We start from the raw sequence: 18,736 nt of genomic DNA on the forward strand, positions 1-18,736 counted from the left end.
GAAGGTGGGAGGCTGGGGTAGGAGGTGGGAGGCTGGGGTAGGAGGTGGGAGGCACCAGGGTAGAAGGTGGGAGGCTGGGGTAGAAGGTGGGAGGCTGGGGTAGAAGGTGGGAGGCACTGGGGTAGAAGGTGGGAGGCTGGGGTAGAAGGTGGGAGGCACTGGGGTAGAAGGTGGGAGGCTGGGGTAGAAGGTGGGAGGCTGGGGTAGAAGGTGGGAGGCTGGGCCCCGGGGAGTCCATAGCCCTCCTCTGAGTGACGCCCCTTCCCCTGTGCCTGCATCTCTGTCCGCAGGTGCAAACGCCATGCCAGTCGGGAGGAGGCGGAGCTCGTTCAGCAGATGGCAGCAAACATCAAGGAGCGGCAGGACGTCTTCTTCGACATGGAGGCCTACCTGCCCAAGAAGAACGGGTAGGAGCTGGTAACCTCCCCATCCCTAGCACAGGCCCATGCCCAGGCCTAGCACAGCTGGTCCATATAACTCTCACCTTCCTGCTGGTGCTCAGATTGAAGGGGAAAGAGGGAAGCAAGGGCAGGAGAGATAAGGAGCCTTCCTTACGCATTCCTCCATGAGCCCAGGAAGGGACCTTAGCCACACCGTGTGACAGCAGCATTCCTGGGAGAGCCGTTGCAAGGAACCAGCACTGACCACATGCCTGGTGCCACCTGGGGTTAAGAGGGAAAGTGTCCTCTCCCAGGAGAACAAACATGCATTGTGTGCCTCCTGCACGCTCAGAGCTGTGCCGGGAACTCCTGTGATGTCACCCGGTTTATCCTCAACAGTCTGTGCGTCAGACCAAGAGATGCCCATTTTTACAAGATTCAGAGACATCAGCGAATGTTTGGCCACACCAGGATGTGAACAGCAGACATTCTGACTCCAAAGCCCACATTCTTTGTATTTTCCCCCTTCAGAGAAGTCCCTGTTCCCTCCCTCAAGTGATGTCATTGCCACCTTGTTCTGGAGAGAGAGAGTTGCTTACAGCCTCGTATCATCATGACCTGACTTACGCTGCTGAGCACAGTCAGTTCACCCTGACCCTGTTTTCTGTATCAGCCTCGCGCTGAGTCAGAGCCGTGCATTAGGAGGAGGGCTCCTTTCAGGCCTGTAGCGGGTGGGAGGGAGCTGGCTAGCCCTGTTACATTTTAACCCATTCCTCCGAGCTTCTCCTTTTTGACTGTGTTCGGATAGACTTCATGAGTTAAGTGATGATCATTTTCTGCAGAATGAGCAGCAGCCTAGCATTCGTGACCCTCTTACAGTGTCACGCGCGTCTACCTTCCTGCCCCTCTGTCCCTAGGCCTCTGTGCCTCTTACCTTATTGGGAATCTTTGGATTGCAAATGATAGAAAACCCAACTCAAGGCCGGGCGCGATGGCTTGTGCCTGTCATCCCAGCACTTCGGGAGGCCGAGGTGGGAGGATCACTTGAGCCCAGGAATTCAAGACCAGCCTGGACAACATCGTGAGACCACATCTCTACAAAACTAACAAAATTAGTGTGGTGGTGTGTACCCGTAATCCCAGCTACTTTGGCGACTGAGGTGGGAAGACTACTTGAGCCTAGGGGTTCAAGACTGCAGTGAGGCCGGGCACAGTGGCTCACGCCTGTAATCCCAGCACTTTGGGACACCGAGGCAGGTGGATCACTTAAGGTTAGGAGTTCAAGACCAGCCTGGCCAACGTGGTGAAACCCCTAAACCTACTAAAAATACAAAAATTAGCTGGCCTGGTGTTACGTGCCTGTAATCCCAGCTACTTGGGAGGCTGAGGCAGCAGAATTGCTTGAACCCGGGAGGTGGAGGTTACAGTGAGTCCTGATCGTGCCACTGCAGTCCAGTCTGGGTGACAGAGCGAGACTCTGTCTCAAAAAAAAAAAAAAACAAAAAACACTGCAGTGAGCTATGATCATGCCATTGCACTCTAGCCTGGGCAACAGAGTGAGACCCTATCTCTAAAAATAATAACAATGATAATAATAATAATAATGAAAAATAAAGAAATTTCTTTAAAAATTGACCTGGAGGTTGTACCTTTGCCTCCACCTCATTGGCTATGCTTAGTCACCTGCTCACATCTGGCTGCAAGGCAGGCTTAGAAATACGGTCTCTAAGGCAGCATGGAGGAGAAATTGACTCCTCACACTGTCCTGTCGCAGGTTAATGTCCTTTGGTTAGTCATTATTCTCACTCCATGTGGGGGCCCATTTGCCCACTGAGCTTAGGCCCCCTATCTTCTAACATCAGCGCTTGGGATGTGCTCGTTAAGTGTGTTGAGTTTGAATGTTGTGGATTCGCATCCACCTGCTAAGGATCATGCCCCTCACAGGTGTTTCCTTCCAGGCTCTACTTGAACCTGGTCCTCGGCAATGTGAACGTGACCCTCCTCAGCAACCAGGCCAAGTAAGAGTCCCCACCCACACCCACACCCACAACCAGGCCAAGAAAGAGTCCCCACCACACCCACACCCACACCCACACCCACACCCACAACCACACCCACAACCAGGCCAAGAAAGAGTCCCCACCACACCCACACCCACACCCACACCCACACCCACAACCACACCCACAACCAGGCCAAGTAAGAGTCCCCCCCACGCCCCACCCACACCCACACCCACAACCAGGCCAAGTAAGAGTCCCCCCCACACCCACAACCAGGCCAAGTAAGAGTCCTCACCCACACCCACACCCACAACCAGGCCAAGTAAGGGTCCCCACCACACCCACACCCACAACCACACCCCACCCACACCCACAACCACACCCCACCCACACCCACAACCACACCCACAACCAGGCCAAGTAAGAGTCCCCACCCACACCCCAGAGCCAAGTAAGTGTCCCCCCCACACCCCAGAGCCAAGTAAATGTCCCCCCCACACCCACAACCAGGCCAAGTAAGTGTCCCCACCCACACCCCAGAGCCACACCTCACTCCAAATCCACACCCCACCCACACCCCAAATCCATACCACACCCACACCCACACCTCACACCCATACCAACACCCCACCCACACCCATACCCCACACCCACACCAACACCAACACCCCACCCACACCCCAAATCCACACCCACACCCCACACCCACACCCCACACCCACACCAATACCAACACCCACCCACACCCCACACCCACACGAACACCCCACACCCACACCCCAAACCCCACACTAACACCCCACCCACACCCCACACCCCACCCACACCCCACATCCCATACACACCCCACACCCACACCCCACACCCCACACCATGAACCCACAACCCGAACCCCACACCCACACCCCAAATCCACACCCCACACCAACACCCCACACCCACACCCATACACCCCACACCCCAAACCCCACACTAACACTCCACACCCACACCCCATCCACACCCCACACCCACACCCTGAACCCCACACCCCACCCACACCCACACCCCAAACCCCACCCATACCCACACCCCACACCCACACCCACACCCCAAACCCCACCCACACCCCACACCCACACCCACACCCCATACCCCACACTAATACCCCAAACCCACACCCAAAATCCACACCAACACCCCACACCCCACACCCACACCCCACACCCACAACCACACCCACAACCAGACCAAGCAAGAGTCCTCACCCACACCCACAACCACAACCACACCCCACCCACAACCACACCCACATCCACAACCACACCCACAACCAGGCCAAGTAAGAGTCCCCCCCACACCCACAACCAGGCCAAGTAAGAGTCCCCACCCACACCCACACCCACAACCAGGCCAAGTAAGAGTCCCCACCCACACCCACACCCACACCCACAACCACACCCACAACCAGGCCAAGTAAGAGTCCCCACCCACACCCCAGAGCCACACCTCACCCCAAATCCACACCCCAAATCCACACCACACCCCACACCCACACCCATACCCCACACCCACACCCCACACTCACACCAACACCCCACACCCCACCCACACCCCACAGCCACACCCACACCAACACCAACACCCCACTCACACCCCACACCCACACCAACACCCCACCCACACCCACACCCACATCAACACACCAACACCCCACCCACACCCCACACCCACACCCCAAACCCCACACTAACACCCTACACCCACACTAACACCCCACCCACACCCCACATGCCATACACACCCCACACCCACACCCCACACCCCACACTGCGTACCCACAACCCGAACCCCACACCCACACCCCAAATCCACACCCCATACCAACACCCCACACCCACATACCCCAAACCCCACACTAACACCTCACACCCACACCCCACTCACACCCCACACCCACACCCCAAACCCCACCCACACCCCACACCCCAAACCCCATCCATACCCACACCCCACACTCACACCCCAAACCCCACCCACACCCCACACCCACACCCCATACCCCACACTAACACCCCACACCCACATCCCAAACCCACACCCCAAATCCACACCAACACCCCATACCCCAAACCACACCCACACCCCACACCCACACCCCACACCCACACCCCACCCACACCAACAACCCACCCATACCCACACCTCACACCAACACCCCACCCACACCCACACCCCACACCCACACCCCACACCCCACACTGCACACTCAGAACCCACACCCCATACTCACACCCCACACCCATACTCACAACCCACACCCACAACCCATACCCACACCCCACACCCAATACCCACACCCCACACACACACCCAACAACCACACCCCACACCCACATGCCATACCCACACCCAATTCCACACCCCACACCCCACACCCAATCCCACACCCCACACCCAACATCCCATACCCACACCACACGCCACACCCCACACCATACCCCATACCCACACCACACCTACACCCCACACCCACACCCCACAACCAATCCCACACCCCATATCCAATCCTACACCCCACACTCACACCCAATCCCACACCCCATACCCAAACCCCACACCCACACCCAATCCCACACCCCATACCCCACACCCCATACCCACACCTCACACCCACACCACACCTCACACCCACACCACACTTCACACCCACACCACACCCCACACCCCACACCCCACACCCATACCTCATACCCACACCTACACCTCACACCCACACCACACCTCACACCCACACTACACCTCACACCCACACCACACCCCACACCCACACCAGACACCACACACCCCACACCCCATACCTCACACCCCACACCACACCCCATACCCAACACCCCACACCCACACCACACGCCCCACTCCACACCCACACCCCGCACCCACACCCACACCCCACACCCCACACCCACACTCCACACCCATACCACACCCCACACCCCATACCACACACCACACACCCCACACCTCACACCCCACACCCACACCACACCCCACGCCCCATGCCCAACACCTCACACCCACACCACACACCCCACACCCACACCACACACTACACTCCACACCCACACCACACCCCACACCACACACCCCACACCTATACCACACTCCACAGCCCACACTACACCCCACACCACACCCCACACCCACACTCACACCCCATACCACACACCCACACCCCATACCACACACCCACACCCCACACCCTATATTCACACCCCACACCCCATACCCAACATCCCACACCTAACACCCACACCCACACCCCACACCTTACACCCATACCTACACCCCACACCCCATAGCCAACACCCCACACCTACACCACACTCCACACTCACACCCCACACCTTACATCCACACCTACACCCCACACCCCATACACAACACCCCACACCCCACACCCACACCACACTCCACACCCCATACCCACACCCCACACCCCACATCCCACACACACACCCCACACCCACACCTCACCCCACACTAACACCCCACACCCACACCAACACCCCACACCCACACCACACACCACACCCCACACCTCACACCCACACCACACCCCACATCCCATACACACCCCACACCCACACTCACACCCCACACCCACACCCCATACCTACACCCCACACCCACACCCCCACACCCCAAACCCACACCCACACCCCACACCTTACACCCATACCTATACCCCAAACCCACACCCCACACCTACACCCCACACCCCACACCCACACCTATACTCACACCCCACACCCCATACTCACACCCACATTCATATCCCACACCCCATACCCACACCCCACACCCAGCACCCCACACCCACATTCACACCCCACACCTCATACCCCACACCCCACACTGACACCCACACCCCACACCGACACCCATACCCACACCCCATACCCACACCCCACACCCATGCCCCACACCCACACCACACCCCACACCCACACCATACCCCACACCCCATATTCACATCCCACCCCACTCTCACCCCACACCCTATCCTACACCCCAACCCACACCCCATCTCACACTTTTCACCTGGCTCAGAGGCCTCCGGTGTTCTGTTCCTTCAGCTCAGGGAAGTTTCATCTAAGCTAGAATTTTTGCATAAATAAAAACCTGGTCACAGGTGAGGCGCTGGCTTTTGGAGTTTCTGACCCTCTCCTCCTTTGTAGGTAGAGCACCTGGGAGAGGGTTGGTTCCTTGGTTCCTTCCCTTCCTTCCCTTCCTTCCCTCCCTTCCCTTCCTTCCCTCCCTTCCCTCTCTCCCCTTCCTTCCCTTCCTTCCCTTCCTTCCCTCCCTTCCCTCTCTCCCCTCCCTCTCCTCCCTCCCCTCCCTCCCTTCCTCCCCTCCCTCCCCTCCCTCCCTTCCTCCCCTCTCTCCCTCCCTCCCTCCCTCCCCTCCCTCCCCTCCCTCCCCTCCCTCCCTTCCTCCCCTCCCTCCCCTCCCTCCCTTCCTCCCCTCTCTCCCCTCCCTCCCTCCCTCCCCTCCCTCCCCTCCCTCCCTCCCTCCCCTCCCTCCCCTCCCTCCCCTCCCTCCCCTCCCTCCCCTCCTCCCCTCCCTCCCCTCCCTCCCTCCCTCCCCTCCCTCCCCTTCCTCCCTCCCTCCCCTCCCTCCCCTTCCTCCCTTCCTCCCCTCCCTCCCCTCCCTCCCCTCCCTCTCTTCCTCCCCTCCCTCCCCTCCCTCCCCTCCCTCCCCTCCTCCCCTCCCTCCCTTCCTCCCCTCCCTCCACTCCCTCCCCTCCCTCCCCTCCCTCCCTTCCTCCCCTCCCTCCCTTCCTCCCCTCCCTCCCCTCCCTCCCCTTCCTCCCCTCCCTCCCCTCCCTCCCTTCCTCCCCTCCCTCCCCTCCCTCCCCTCCCTCCCTTCCTCCCCTCCCTCCCCTCCCTCCCTTCCTCCCCTCCCTCCCCTCCCTCCCCTCCCTCCCTTCCTCCCCTCCCTCCCCTCCCTCCCCTCCTTCCCCTCCCTCCCCTCCCTCCCCTCCCTCCCTTCCTCCAAGTCAGTATGTTGGGTGGACAGGACTTCCCATTTCACACAAGAAATGGCCCTGCTCTGTTTCACGCCCTATCACACACATACTTCTCCTGGGAGATGGGCAGTCCTGTCTACCCTGAGTCTACCCCATTTCCAGACAGCCGCAAACCCTGGCCTTTCAGCAGCAGCGGTTGGTTGAGGGAAGAGGCCCCGTCTCTGCCCCCTGCCTGTCCCCAGCATGGGCCCAGAGCCCCAGACCAGAGTCCAGGGGCATTGTCCTTCTGCATACTTGGCCCTCTTCCCCTCATTGGTCACCACTAACCCGTCAAGGCCAGGTCTCTCCTTTAGTGGAATGGGAAGGTCCTTCCGGGCCATGGCAGCGGCTGAAGGACAAGGGTCTGATGGGGCTGAGGGCCATGCCCAGGTGCTGGAATAGTCATGGTAAGGCGCACTGCCCTGGGCGTGTCTGTCGTGGCAGGTTTGCCTACAAGGACGAATATGAGAAGTTCAAGCTCTACCTGACCATCATCCTGCTCCTGGGTGCCGTGGCGTGTCGATTTGTCCTTCACTACAGGTAGTGGGTGTGGCCATGTGTGTCTGGGCATGCAGACGTCAGGTGGGGGCCGGGAGAGAGGGATCCAGGGGACCCAGGGCCTCTCCTGCTTCTGTGTTGTTTGGCGTCATGAGGTGTAGGGGAGAGAGGGGCTATTTCTCATGGGAAATGCCAGTCCTGGCTGCCCCACCTCCATCCAACAAGTGTGTGTTAAACGGCTGCTGGAAAGGCCTTGTACTGTACTAGTTAAGAAGAAGTTCGTTGCCCAGCGCGGTGGCTCACACCTGTAATCCCAGTACTTTGGGAGGCCGAGGCAGGCAGATCATTTGAGGTCAGGAGTTCAAGACCAGCCTGGCCAACATGATGAAACCCTGTCTCTACTAAAAATACAAAAATTAGCCAGGCGTGGTGGAGTATGTCTTTAGTTCCAGCTACTCGGGAGGGTGAGACAGGAGAATCGCTTGAACCCAGGAGGCAGAGGTTGCAGTGAGTTGAGATCGCTGCACTCCAGCCTGGGTGACAGAGCACTCTGTCACCCCGACACCAAAAAAAAGGAGTTCACTGTGGTCTATGCGTACAGTGGCATATCATTCAGCTGTGAAGAGAAATGAAAAGCTGGGCGTGGTGGCTCACACCTGTAATCCCAGCACTTTGGGAGGCAGGAGGACTACTCAAGTTCAGGAGTTTGAGCCTATTCTGGGCAACACAGCAAGACCCCCATCTCTACAAAGATAAAAAATAAAATTATTTAGCTGGGTGCAGTGGCTCACACCTGTAATCTCAGCACTTTGGGAGGCTGAGGTGGGAGGATTGCTTGAGTCCAGAAGTTCGAGGCTGCAGTGAGCCATGATCACACCACTGCGCTTTAGCCTTGGAGACAGAGGGAGACCTGGTCTGAACAAAAGGGAGAGAGAAATGAGGTACTGTCTCTGAGCCAGGCTGCAGCATGGATGAACCCTGAAAATGCGATGCTGAGTAAAAGAACCAGTCACAAAAAGATACACAGTAGGATTCCATTGCTGAGAACTGCCCAGAACAGGCAAATCCGTAGAGACGGGGAGTAGGTGAGTGGTGGCCAGGGGCTGCGGGAGGCAGGAAGGAGGGCATGACTGCTACTGGGTGCAAGGTTTCTTTTTAGAGTAATAAGAATGTTCTCCCAGCCTGGGCAACGTGGTCAAACCCTGTCTCTACTGAAAATACAAAAATTAGCCAGGCGTGGTGGTGGGTGCCTGTAATCCCAGCTACCCAAGAGGTTGAGGCAGGAGAATCACTTGAACCTGGGAGGCAGAGGTTGCAGTGAGCCAAGATTGTGCCACTGCACTCCAGCCTGGACAACAGAGCGAGACCTTGTCTCAAAAAAAAAAAAAAAAAAAAAAGAATGTTCTGGAGTTAGGTAATGGTTGTACAACTCTGAATATACTAAAAATCACTAAATTATATACTTTAAAAGAACAAATTTTATGGTATGTGAATTATATCCCAATTATATATTAAAAAAAAAAAGGAAAGAGAGAAAAAGAGAAAGAAAAGAAAATGGTTTTGAGACCAACTGGCTGTTACTATGGGCAGGTTCCCTCTGGGAGCCTCAGTCTCCCCATCTGTAAAACGAGGGTGACGGCAGTCCCTGCCTCACAGGGCTGTGACAATTCAGGGAGCTGGCACTGTGTGTGGAAGCTCCACCCTGGCTGGCACGTGGAGGCGCTACTGGGGGGCTCCCCAGCTGCTGGTGCCATCCGAGTGTGGCACAGCCACGCTGTGAGGCTGTGGGCTGCTGCTGCTGCCCTGCCTGAGGGGTTTTGTTCCTTTCTCTGGCCATGGGTTCTCTGTCCCCAGGGGAAGTGGCCAAGTACGGCTTGGGCATTTGGCTCACGTGCCAAGCGTTTATTGCCTGGCAGGCGCTTGGCTGGGCATCCGGCTGCTGGTCTGGCCACTTGAATGCTCAAACAAAGGCTCTTTTAGGCCCTGGGCCCATGCTCGCCTGCTCCCAGAGCCTGGCCTGTTTCCACGAGGGCAAAGGCTGCACACATAGCCCTGCGCTATGTTCACCATGGAGGAGGAAAAGGAGTTCTTCAGTTAGTGTTACAGACAATATGGCCCACTGGGATTTTTTTATGTAACAAAGTTTACAGATGGTTTAAGGGGACAGAGGGAGTTTATAGCTTAGCACTGCAGACAACCTAAAATAGAACATCGAGTCTCCTATTTTTTTTTTTTTTTTTGAGATGGAGTCTCGCTCACCCGCCTCGGCCTCCCAAAGTGCTGGGGTTACAGGCGTGAGCCACCACAGCCAGCCAAGTCTGCTGTTCTTAAAGTCCTCCCGTTAGTGGTGGTGGTGGTGGTGGTATTCCAGCTCCCCGCGGCAAATACAAATGGGTCTGCAGCAACCTCCATTCTTGCCTCTTCAGAAGAAAGAATTTGACTGAGGGGCGTAAGGCAGAAGAAGAAACAAGTTTTAGAACAGGAGTGAAAGTATATTAAAAAGCTTGGCCAGATGCGGTGGCTTATGCCTGTAATCCCAGCACTTTGGGAGACCGAGGCAGGTGCATCACCTGAGGTCAGGAGTTTGAGACCAGCCTGGCCAACATGGTGAAACACTGTCTCTATTGAAAATACAAAGATTAGCCGGGCGTGGTGGCAGGCGCCTGTAGTCCCATCTACTCTGGAGGCTGAGGCAAGAAAATCGCTTGAACCTGGGAGGCAGAGGTTGCAGTGAACCGAGATCGTACCATTGCACTCCCGCCTGGGCGAAAGAGCGGAATTCCGTCTCAAACAAACAAAATGCTTTAGAGCAGGAATGAAAAGCCACTGGGCATGGTGGCTCATGCCTATAATCCCAGCACTTTGGGAGGCTGAGTTGGGTGAATCACTTGTGGTCAGGAGTTCGATACCAGCCTGGCCAACATGGTGAAACCCCATCTCTACTAAAAATACAAGAATCAGGCCGGGTGCGGTAACTCACGTCTGTAACCCCAGCACTTTGGGAAGCCGAGGCAGGTGGATCATGAGGTCAAGAGATCGAGACCATCCTGACCAACATGGTGAAACCTCTTCTCTACTAAAAATATAAAAATTAGCTGGGCATTGTGGCGTGCACCCATAGTCCCAGCTACTCAAGAGGCTGAGGCAGGAGAATCACTTGAACCCAGGAGGTGGAGGTTGCAGTGAGCCAAGATCGCGCCACTGCACTCCAGCCTGGCGACAGAGCGAAACTACGTCTCAAAAAAAAAAAAAAAAAAAATCATCTGGGTGTGGTGGAGCATGCCTGTAGTCCCAGCTACTCGGGAGGCTGAGGCAGGAGAATCGGTTGAACCTGGGAGGCGGAGGTTGCAGTGAGCTGAGATTGCGCCACTGCACTCCAGCCTGGGCGAGACTCTGTCTCAAAAAAAAAAAAGTAAAGTACACTTGGAAGAGGGGCCGAGCGGGCATCTTGGAAGACAAGTGTGCGGTGTGCCCTTTGACCTGGGGTCTTATATGCTGGCAGACTTCCGGGGTCTGGTGACCCTCCTCTGATTCTTCCCTTGGGGTGGGCTGTCTGCATGTGCAGTGGCCTGCGAGCTGGGAGGGGCGGGTGCGCAGTGTTTCCTGAAGTTGCACACGTGCTCACTTGAGGCATTCTTCCTTTGCCGGTGGAACGTCCCCGGAAAGTCATGTACGAGTTAAACGCTGTCACTTTACCTCCTAGTGCACATGCTCGAGCCCACTTGCCCAGCTCCTGAGATCTTGCCAGGAGGCTGCTGATCACCAGCTTCATGTTTTTCCTATCTATAGGGAGACTGCCTTTCCCTGGCACTGGGTGCGGCCAATTATTATTTGAGAGAGACAGTTAACAACCACCTGACCGTTACCTGATGGTCACCTGACATTCCTGGTTGGAGGAGGCCCTGTTTATATCTGATTAGCTACCTACGCTAACTCTCTAACATTACAGACGGTAGGGCCCATAAGTTATTTTTTGTATTAAATACATGTAACAAAGTTTACAGATGCTTTAAGGGGACAGAGGGAGTTCATATCTTAACACTGCAGGCAACCTTAAATAGAACATTAAGTCTCCCATTCTTTTGTTTTTTTTTGGAACAGAGTCTCGCTCTGTCGCTCAGGCTGGAGTGCAGTGGCACGATCTCAGCTCACTGCAACCTCCACCTCCTGGGTTCAAGCAATTCTCCTACCTCAGCCTTCCAAGCAGCTGGGACTACAGGTGTGTGCCACCACACCCTGGTAATTTTTGTATTTTTAGTAGAGATGGAGTTTCACCATGTTGGCCAAACTGGTCTCGAACTCCTGGCCTCAAGTGATCCATCCGTCTCGACCTCCCAAAGTGCTGGGATTACAGGCGGGAGCCACCACGCCTGGCCAGGTCTCCCGTTCTTAAAGTCCTTCCATTAACATCCCACCAGAAATTTCACATCACATGGGAAGAGTTTAGAAGACAGACAGGTTGCCCTGGGCTGAGTGGTCAGGGAAGGACGGGGAGACTCAGGGAGAAAGATGAGGAGGTGCAGAGGCATTTGCAGGGCCGGGGAAGACGATCAAGAGACCGAGCTCCCCCTGCCTCCCTGGTGTCATAAGGGCTTCCAGAGGCAGCGCGTGCTGTGGGCAGCCCTCGGCCTGGTTTGCTGCTCTGTTCTGTGAGGTGAGGGTGGGATGGCTGTGCTTGGTTCTCACGCCCGCACCCTTCCTGGGGGCTGTTTCCTTGCACAGGGTGACTGACGAAGTCTTCAACTTCCTGCTGGTGTGGTATTACTGCACCCTGACCATTCGGGAGAGCATTCTCATCAGCAACGGATCAAGGTACCTGGGGCCCTGGCTTTGTGGGGAGCACAAGAGGAGTTAAAGGGAAATGTCACGAGGGGTGTCAGATGGGGGCCAACACCCTCAGGCTGCATTCCTCTCCTCCTTGGGGGTTGCTCTGTGACTGTTCAGATCCAGGAAGGAGGAAAGCTGATGCTGTTGATGCAGCAGCTTTTGTTTATGATCAGCCTCTTGCTTATGAGCAACAGAAGACCTAACTCAGACTGACTCAACACAATAAGAAACATATTTTCTTGTAAAAAGAAGTGACCGGCACAGGCACGGTGGCTCACGCCTGTAATCCCAGCACTTTGGGAGGCCGAGGTGGGCCAAAGATCATGAGGTCAGGAGATGGAGACCAGTCTGGCCAACATAGTGAAACCCTGTCTCTACTAAAAATACAAAAAATTAGCCGGGTGTGGTCCCAGCTACTCAGGAGGCTGAGGCAGAATAGCGTGAACCCAGGAGGCAGAGGTTGCAGTGAGCTGAGATCACACCATTGCACTCCAGCCTGGGGACACTGCAGGACTCTGTCTCAAAAAATAAGAAAGAGGTGACCCATTGTTCTGCCTTCAGGTAAGGCTTGATCCAAGTGCTCTCCATTTCTCACTTCTGCCTTCTGTGTTGTGTTTATCTCAGGCTGCTAGTGGGGCACCCAGCAACTCCAGGCTCATGTCACTATTTATAGCATTCCCAGCAAATGGAACACATTCCTCACTTCCAAGACTCTCACTGGGTCGCACTGGCTATGTCCAGATGCAGAATGGATCATGTACCTATCCCTGAACCGGTCACTGTTGCCAGGGATTGCAGTGCTGTGACTGGCCAGGCTTGAGCCTCACACCCACTCTGATAGCCGTCACTGGGAGCGGAGGAGCTGAGTGTCAGGAGAGGAATGGTTCCCCAGAGGAAAACTGGTAGACCGTTACTAGGAGGATGGACGGGTTTTGGTGACAAGAGTGGATGGGTGGTCTTCCACGGGAAGATAGAGGGGAGAGTGGACAGGTGAAGAGGGTATTAGGCCAAACCTGCCCCACCAGAGGAGACGATGCTGGGGAGGACGGAGGCCGGGCTAGGAGAGTGGACTCCTGGGTTCCGGTCCCAGTGCAGTCACTGAGCAGTCCTGTGACCGTGGGCAAGCCGTGTCTCCTCTTTGGACTGTTTGGACTCCCCCACACATGGGGGAGTGGGTGTGTCACAGTGGTGCTGAGTGAGTCCAGGCAAGACTGGGGGTTCCCTTGGCCCCCATCTCTGAAGGGCTCTGAGTGCGAGAAGCCCTGTTGTTTTCTCTCAGTCTCCTTCCTGCCCTGCCTGCGTCTAAGCTGAGTCTTGAGACCCAGTTAAAACCCATGACTTGCCACCCGGAGGACCTATTTTCCAAAGGTCTGATTCCTTTTGGGGGTAGCCATTGGAACCTCGGCATGCCGTTTTTTTTTTTTTTTTGAGATGAAGTCTTGCTCTGTCACCCAGGCTGAAGTGCAGTGGCGCAATCTTGGCTCACTGCAACCTCAGCCTCCCGGGTTCACGCCATTCTCCTGCCTCAGCCTCCTGAGTAGCTGGGACTGCAGGCGCCTGCCACCACGCCTGGCTAATTTTTTGTATTTTTAGTAGAGACGGGGTTTCACCACATTAGCCAGGATGGTCTCGATCTCCTGACCTTGTGATCCGCCCGCCTCAGCCTCCCAAAGTGCTGGGATTACAGGCGTGAGCCACTGTGCCTGGCCGAGATGGAGTCTTGTTCTGTGGCCTAGACTGGAGTGCAGTGACGCCATCTCAGCTTACTGCAACCTCTGCCTCCCAGTTGAAGTGATTCTCCTGCCTCAGCCTCCCGAGTAGCTAGGATCACAGGTGTGCGCCACCACGCCCAGCTAATTTTTGTATTTTTAGTAGAGACTGGGTTTCACCATGTTGGCCAGGCTGGTCTCAAACTCCTGACCTCAAGTGATCTGCCCTCCTCGGCCTCCCAAAGTGTTAGGATTACAGGTGTGAGCCACTGCGCCCTGCCAACGTGCCATTCTGGTTCCTGTTCTTTCCTGAAACAAAAAGTAACAAGCTCCTGCTTCCTCCTTCCTCCTGGGAACTAGTGAGGAAAGCCCAGGAGCTGCACAGCCCCCACCGCCTAATGTGCCACCTTCCCACTTATTTGCCTTGTGGTCTCTTATGGCAGGTCCCTGCCCTACCCTGAACATAGAGCCTGGAGGTAAGGACAAGAGCTCCCCTCCTGCCTGGCCTCCTGAGGGCAACAGGAAGTTTCAGGAATGCAGCCTTGTAGCACACAGCCATTTAGAAAACATCAGTGTGTAGGCCAGGCATGGTGGCTCACACCTGTAATCCCAGCATTTTGGGAGGCAGAGGTGGGCGGATCACTTGAGCCCAGGAGTTCAAGACCAGCCTGGGCAACAAAATAAGACTTCATCTTTACCAAAAAAAAAAAAAAAAAATTAGCTGGGCATGGTGGTGTGTGCCTGTAGTCCCAGCTAATTAAAAAATTAACCAGGCACGGGCCGGGTGCAGTGGCTCATGCCTGTAATCCCAGCACTTTGGGAGGCCAAGCCAGGCAGATCACCTGAGGTCAGGAGTTTGAGACCAGCCTGACCAACATGGGAAAACCCCTTCTCTCCTAAAAATACAAAATTAGCCGGGCATGGTCGCGCATGCCTGTAATCCCAGCTACTCAGGAAGGCTGAGGCAGGAGAATTGCTTGAACCCGGGAGGCTGAGGTTGCGGTGAGCCGAGATCATGCCACTGCACTCCAGCCTGGGCAACAAGAGCGAAACTCGGTCTAAAAAAAAAATTAGCCAGGCATGGTGGTGCACACCTGTAGTCCTAGCTACTCAGGAGGCTGAGGTGGGAGGATCGTATGAGCCCAGGAGGTTGAGGCCACTGCACTCCAGCCTAGGCAAGTGAGACCCTGACTCAAAAAAAAGAGTGCTCTGGGGCATGTGATGCCTCTAGCAATCATTAACACTTTAGTAAGAGTTACTCTGGGCAGCTTTTTATTCTAATGTGACGCTGTGGATGGGGGGTGACCAGAGAGATGGGAGCAGCACTGAGCGGAGGTCTCTGCAAGTGTGGGACTCTCCAGCAAAACAGAGAGGGCTGCTAACAGGGCAAGAATGGAGTTCCAAAGCCAGCCTCCCTTGCCTAACAGTTTAGCAGGAGCTGTTCAGAGTTCCTGGAGTTCACTCTCTGACAGGAGAGCAGGGATGGTTGTCACTGAGCTTGCAATTCAAAGCCGTGTGAGTCTGCTCTAGCCTCCATCTGCCATTCATCAGACATTTATTGAGCGTCTCCTAAGTACCAAACACTGAACTAAGGACTCCAAGATAACTCACACTCTGCCTTCTGGGAGCACCCACAGAGGTTGTTTTTTTTTTTCTTTTCTTTCTTTTCTTTTTCTTTTTCTTTTTTTTTTTTTTTTTTTTGAGACAGAGTCATGCTCTGTCACTTAGGCTGGAGTGCAGTGGTGCGATCTCAGTTCACTGCACCCTCCGCCTCCTGGGTTCAAGCAGTTCTCCTGCCTCAGCCTCCCAGCCTCCTGGGATTAGAGGTGCCCACCACCATGCCTGGCTAATTTTTGTATTTTTAGTAGAGATGGGGTTTCACCGTGTTGGCCAGGCTGACCTTGCACTCCTGACCTCAGGTGATCTGCTCACCTCGGCCTTCCGAAGTGCTGGGATTACAGGCATGAGCCACCGTGCCTAGCCCAGAGTTTTTTCTACTAAGGACCTTTTATGGCAGATATGATTCAAGGAATTTGAGGTTGCAATGGAACCATTCCTCCAGGCCTGTCTCCCCTTGGTGGTCTGAGGCAGGGGTTTGAATGGGCAAGTGGAGTCTGGAATGGGGCCTCTGGGCCCAAATAGATGCAAATAGATGCGTTATCTTCTATTTAGGTTAGTCTAAAAGTATTTGTGTTTTGCAGTCATTTTTTGCACCAACCTAATAGAATGACTACAGGAGCTGGGGCCAGCTTGTGGGGGAGGGAGCAAGGCAGGTGGGCTAAATCCGAGTGAGTCAAACTTGTGACTCATCTTCCACATCTGTTGGAGATTTAGTCTCCGCCCTCCTCCAGCTCCTCCTCGGGGCTGATTGATCCTGGGGGCAGGCAAGGGAGATGCCTTGGAGGCCTCCCCTCCTGCTTGGTTCTTTACCAGGGAGTAGCTCAGAAGCCCTTGCAGGAAAGCCTGTGTGGAGGCGGTGGGAGGTGAGACTGGGATGAACTCTAGTTTCTCATCCCTGAAGCATCCACTCGGGGCTGGTGTGCGCCGTCAACACCTCGTGGTCTTTGTTGAAGTGACCCAAACCCAAGTTCTGCGGTGAGGGAGGGTCCTGGGGCCATAACGGCATTTTAGAGACAGCGTCGCTGAACTCTACGGGCCTCCTGGGGGCTTGCTGCCCTGTTTTGGTCTGATGGAGGCGCTTTTGTCCAGTTCTGGCTGCACCTGAGATTTGAATTGGGACAGGAGGTGTGGTCAGGGGAGCAGGTAGGGGTGGGGACTTCCTCATCGAGATATGAAGCCATCCTCGGTTTGTGTCTGGTGCCTGCCAAGTGAGATGCCACTCATCAGCTCAGCATAAGCAAGTCAGCTTCTCTTGTAAACTTGAAACTGATGGAAACCCATCCCATAGGGACTAAACCTGAAGGGGTCTTATGGGCGCATGTAACTGGGAATTTCCATTCAAGGAGGTCAGGAGGGCTCAGGCGGTGTTCATGGCCCGGCTCCAGCTCCCTGTTCCGTTTTCCCCTGCGATGGCCCCCAGCAGCCCCCAGGCAGGCCTCCCACCAGCAGTAACCCCTGGGCTAACAGACCTCCCTCCACCCCAGTTGGAATCTTGACACAGACTTCTGATTGGCCAGGCTTGGGTGACCTACTGATCTCTGAGAGCCAGTCACTGTTGCCAGAGGACTGCAGAGGGTCCTGATTGGTTGGCTGGGGGTCATGTGCTTGCGTATAAGACTGAGGTCTATCCCAGCCACCCAGACTGAGTGTGGGGGTGAGGTGGTTCCCCACAGGGGCAAAGCAGAGGCCACCCAACGAGGATGGGCTGTGATCGGCAACTGGGCAAAACAGCCGATGTCTGTTACAGTTAGTTCTGGGCCAGAATGAGTAATGACTTGGTGATCATGTTTGCTTTTCTAGGGGGCCAGCCTAGGGTGCCTGCCTCCAACTGGCTTTTCTAGGAGGGGTCCTCAGTGGAGAAGCCATTCCCCGCTGTCTAGATGGCCCAAGGCACAGAGCCAAGAACGGCCTGGGGTTCACAGTGGCTGGTGCACATATCTCCTGCACACTCACAGCCATGTTAATGTGTCCTGAAGGGAGAAGTCTACCCTTGCAATTTCCAGATATCGGGACATGCTGTCCCTACGTCTGGCCATTGATGCACCTGCTCCTCCTGGAGCTCATAAAATAAAAAAAGGCCGTGAGCTCCTGCAAGGTTTCTTTTTTGCTTTGTTTTGTTTTGTTTGAGATGGAGTCTCGCTCTGTTGCCCAGGCTGAAGTGCAATGGTGTGATCTCGGCTCACTGCAAGCTCCGCCTCCCGGGTTCACGCCATTCTTGTGCCTCAGCCTCCCGAGTAGCTGGGACTACAGGCGCCCGCCACCACGCCTGGCTAATTTTTTGTATTTTTAGTAGAGACGGGGTTTCACCGTGTTAGCCAGGATGGTCTCGATCTCTTGACCTCGTGATCTGCCTGCCTCGGCCTCCCAAAGTGCTGGGATTACAGGTGTGAGCCACTGTGCCCGGCTGCCCCTGCGTGCTTTAACTTCTGTGGTGAAATGAGCCCAGAGAGTGACTGCAAATGGGTGTAGGTTTCTTTCTGCCATGATAAAAAGGTTTTAAAATAGATTCTGGTGACAGTTGCACAACTCTGTGAATATACTAAAAACCACTCAGTTGTACACTTTCAATGAGTGAATTGTATGGTATCTGAATTACATCACAATAAAATGACTATATAAACGCATGTGCACACAACTAGCCCAGAGCCC

General features: G+C 55.3%; 1 protein-coding gene across 2 annotated transcripts in view; it reads left to right on the top strand.

The window, feature by feature from the left end:
- The window catches only part of TMEM120B (transmembrane protein 120B), a 65,602-nt gene that overhangs the window by 32,358 nt on the left and 14,508 nt on the right, over positions 1-18,736 (top strand). The window contains exons 3-6 of one of the 2 annotated variants that reach the window (XM_054443929.2): positions 291-407; positions 2,339-2,398; positions 7,878-7,973; positions 12,654-12,743. In XM_054443929.2, the coding sequence (XP_054299904.1) occupies positions 291-407; positions 2,339-2,398; positions 7,878-7,973; positions 12,654-12,743 (363 nt within the window). The remainder of the gene's footprint in view (positions 1-290; positions 408-2,338; positions 2,399-7,877; positions 7,974-12,653; positions 12,744-18,736) is intronic. The other variant, XM_063647130.1, reaches the window with a different exon arrangement.

This window comes from Pongo pygmaeus, chromosome 10, assembly GCF_028885625.2.
Source record: "Pongo pygmaeus isolate AG05252 chromosome 10, NHGRI_mPonPyg2-v2.0_pri, whole genome shotgun sequence".
Taxonomy (NCBI): Eukaryota; Metazoa; Chordata; class Mammalia; order Primates; family Hominidae; genus Pongo; species Pongo pygmaeus.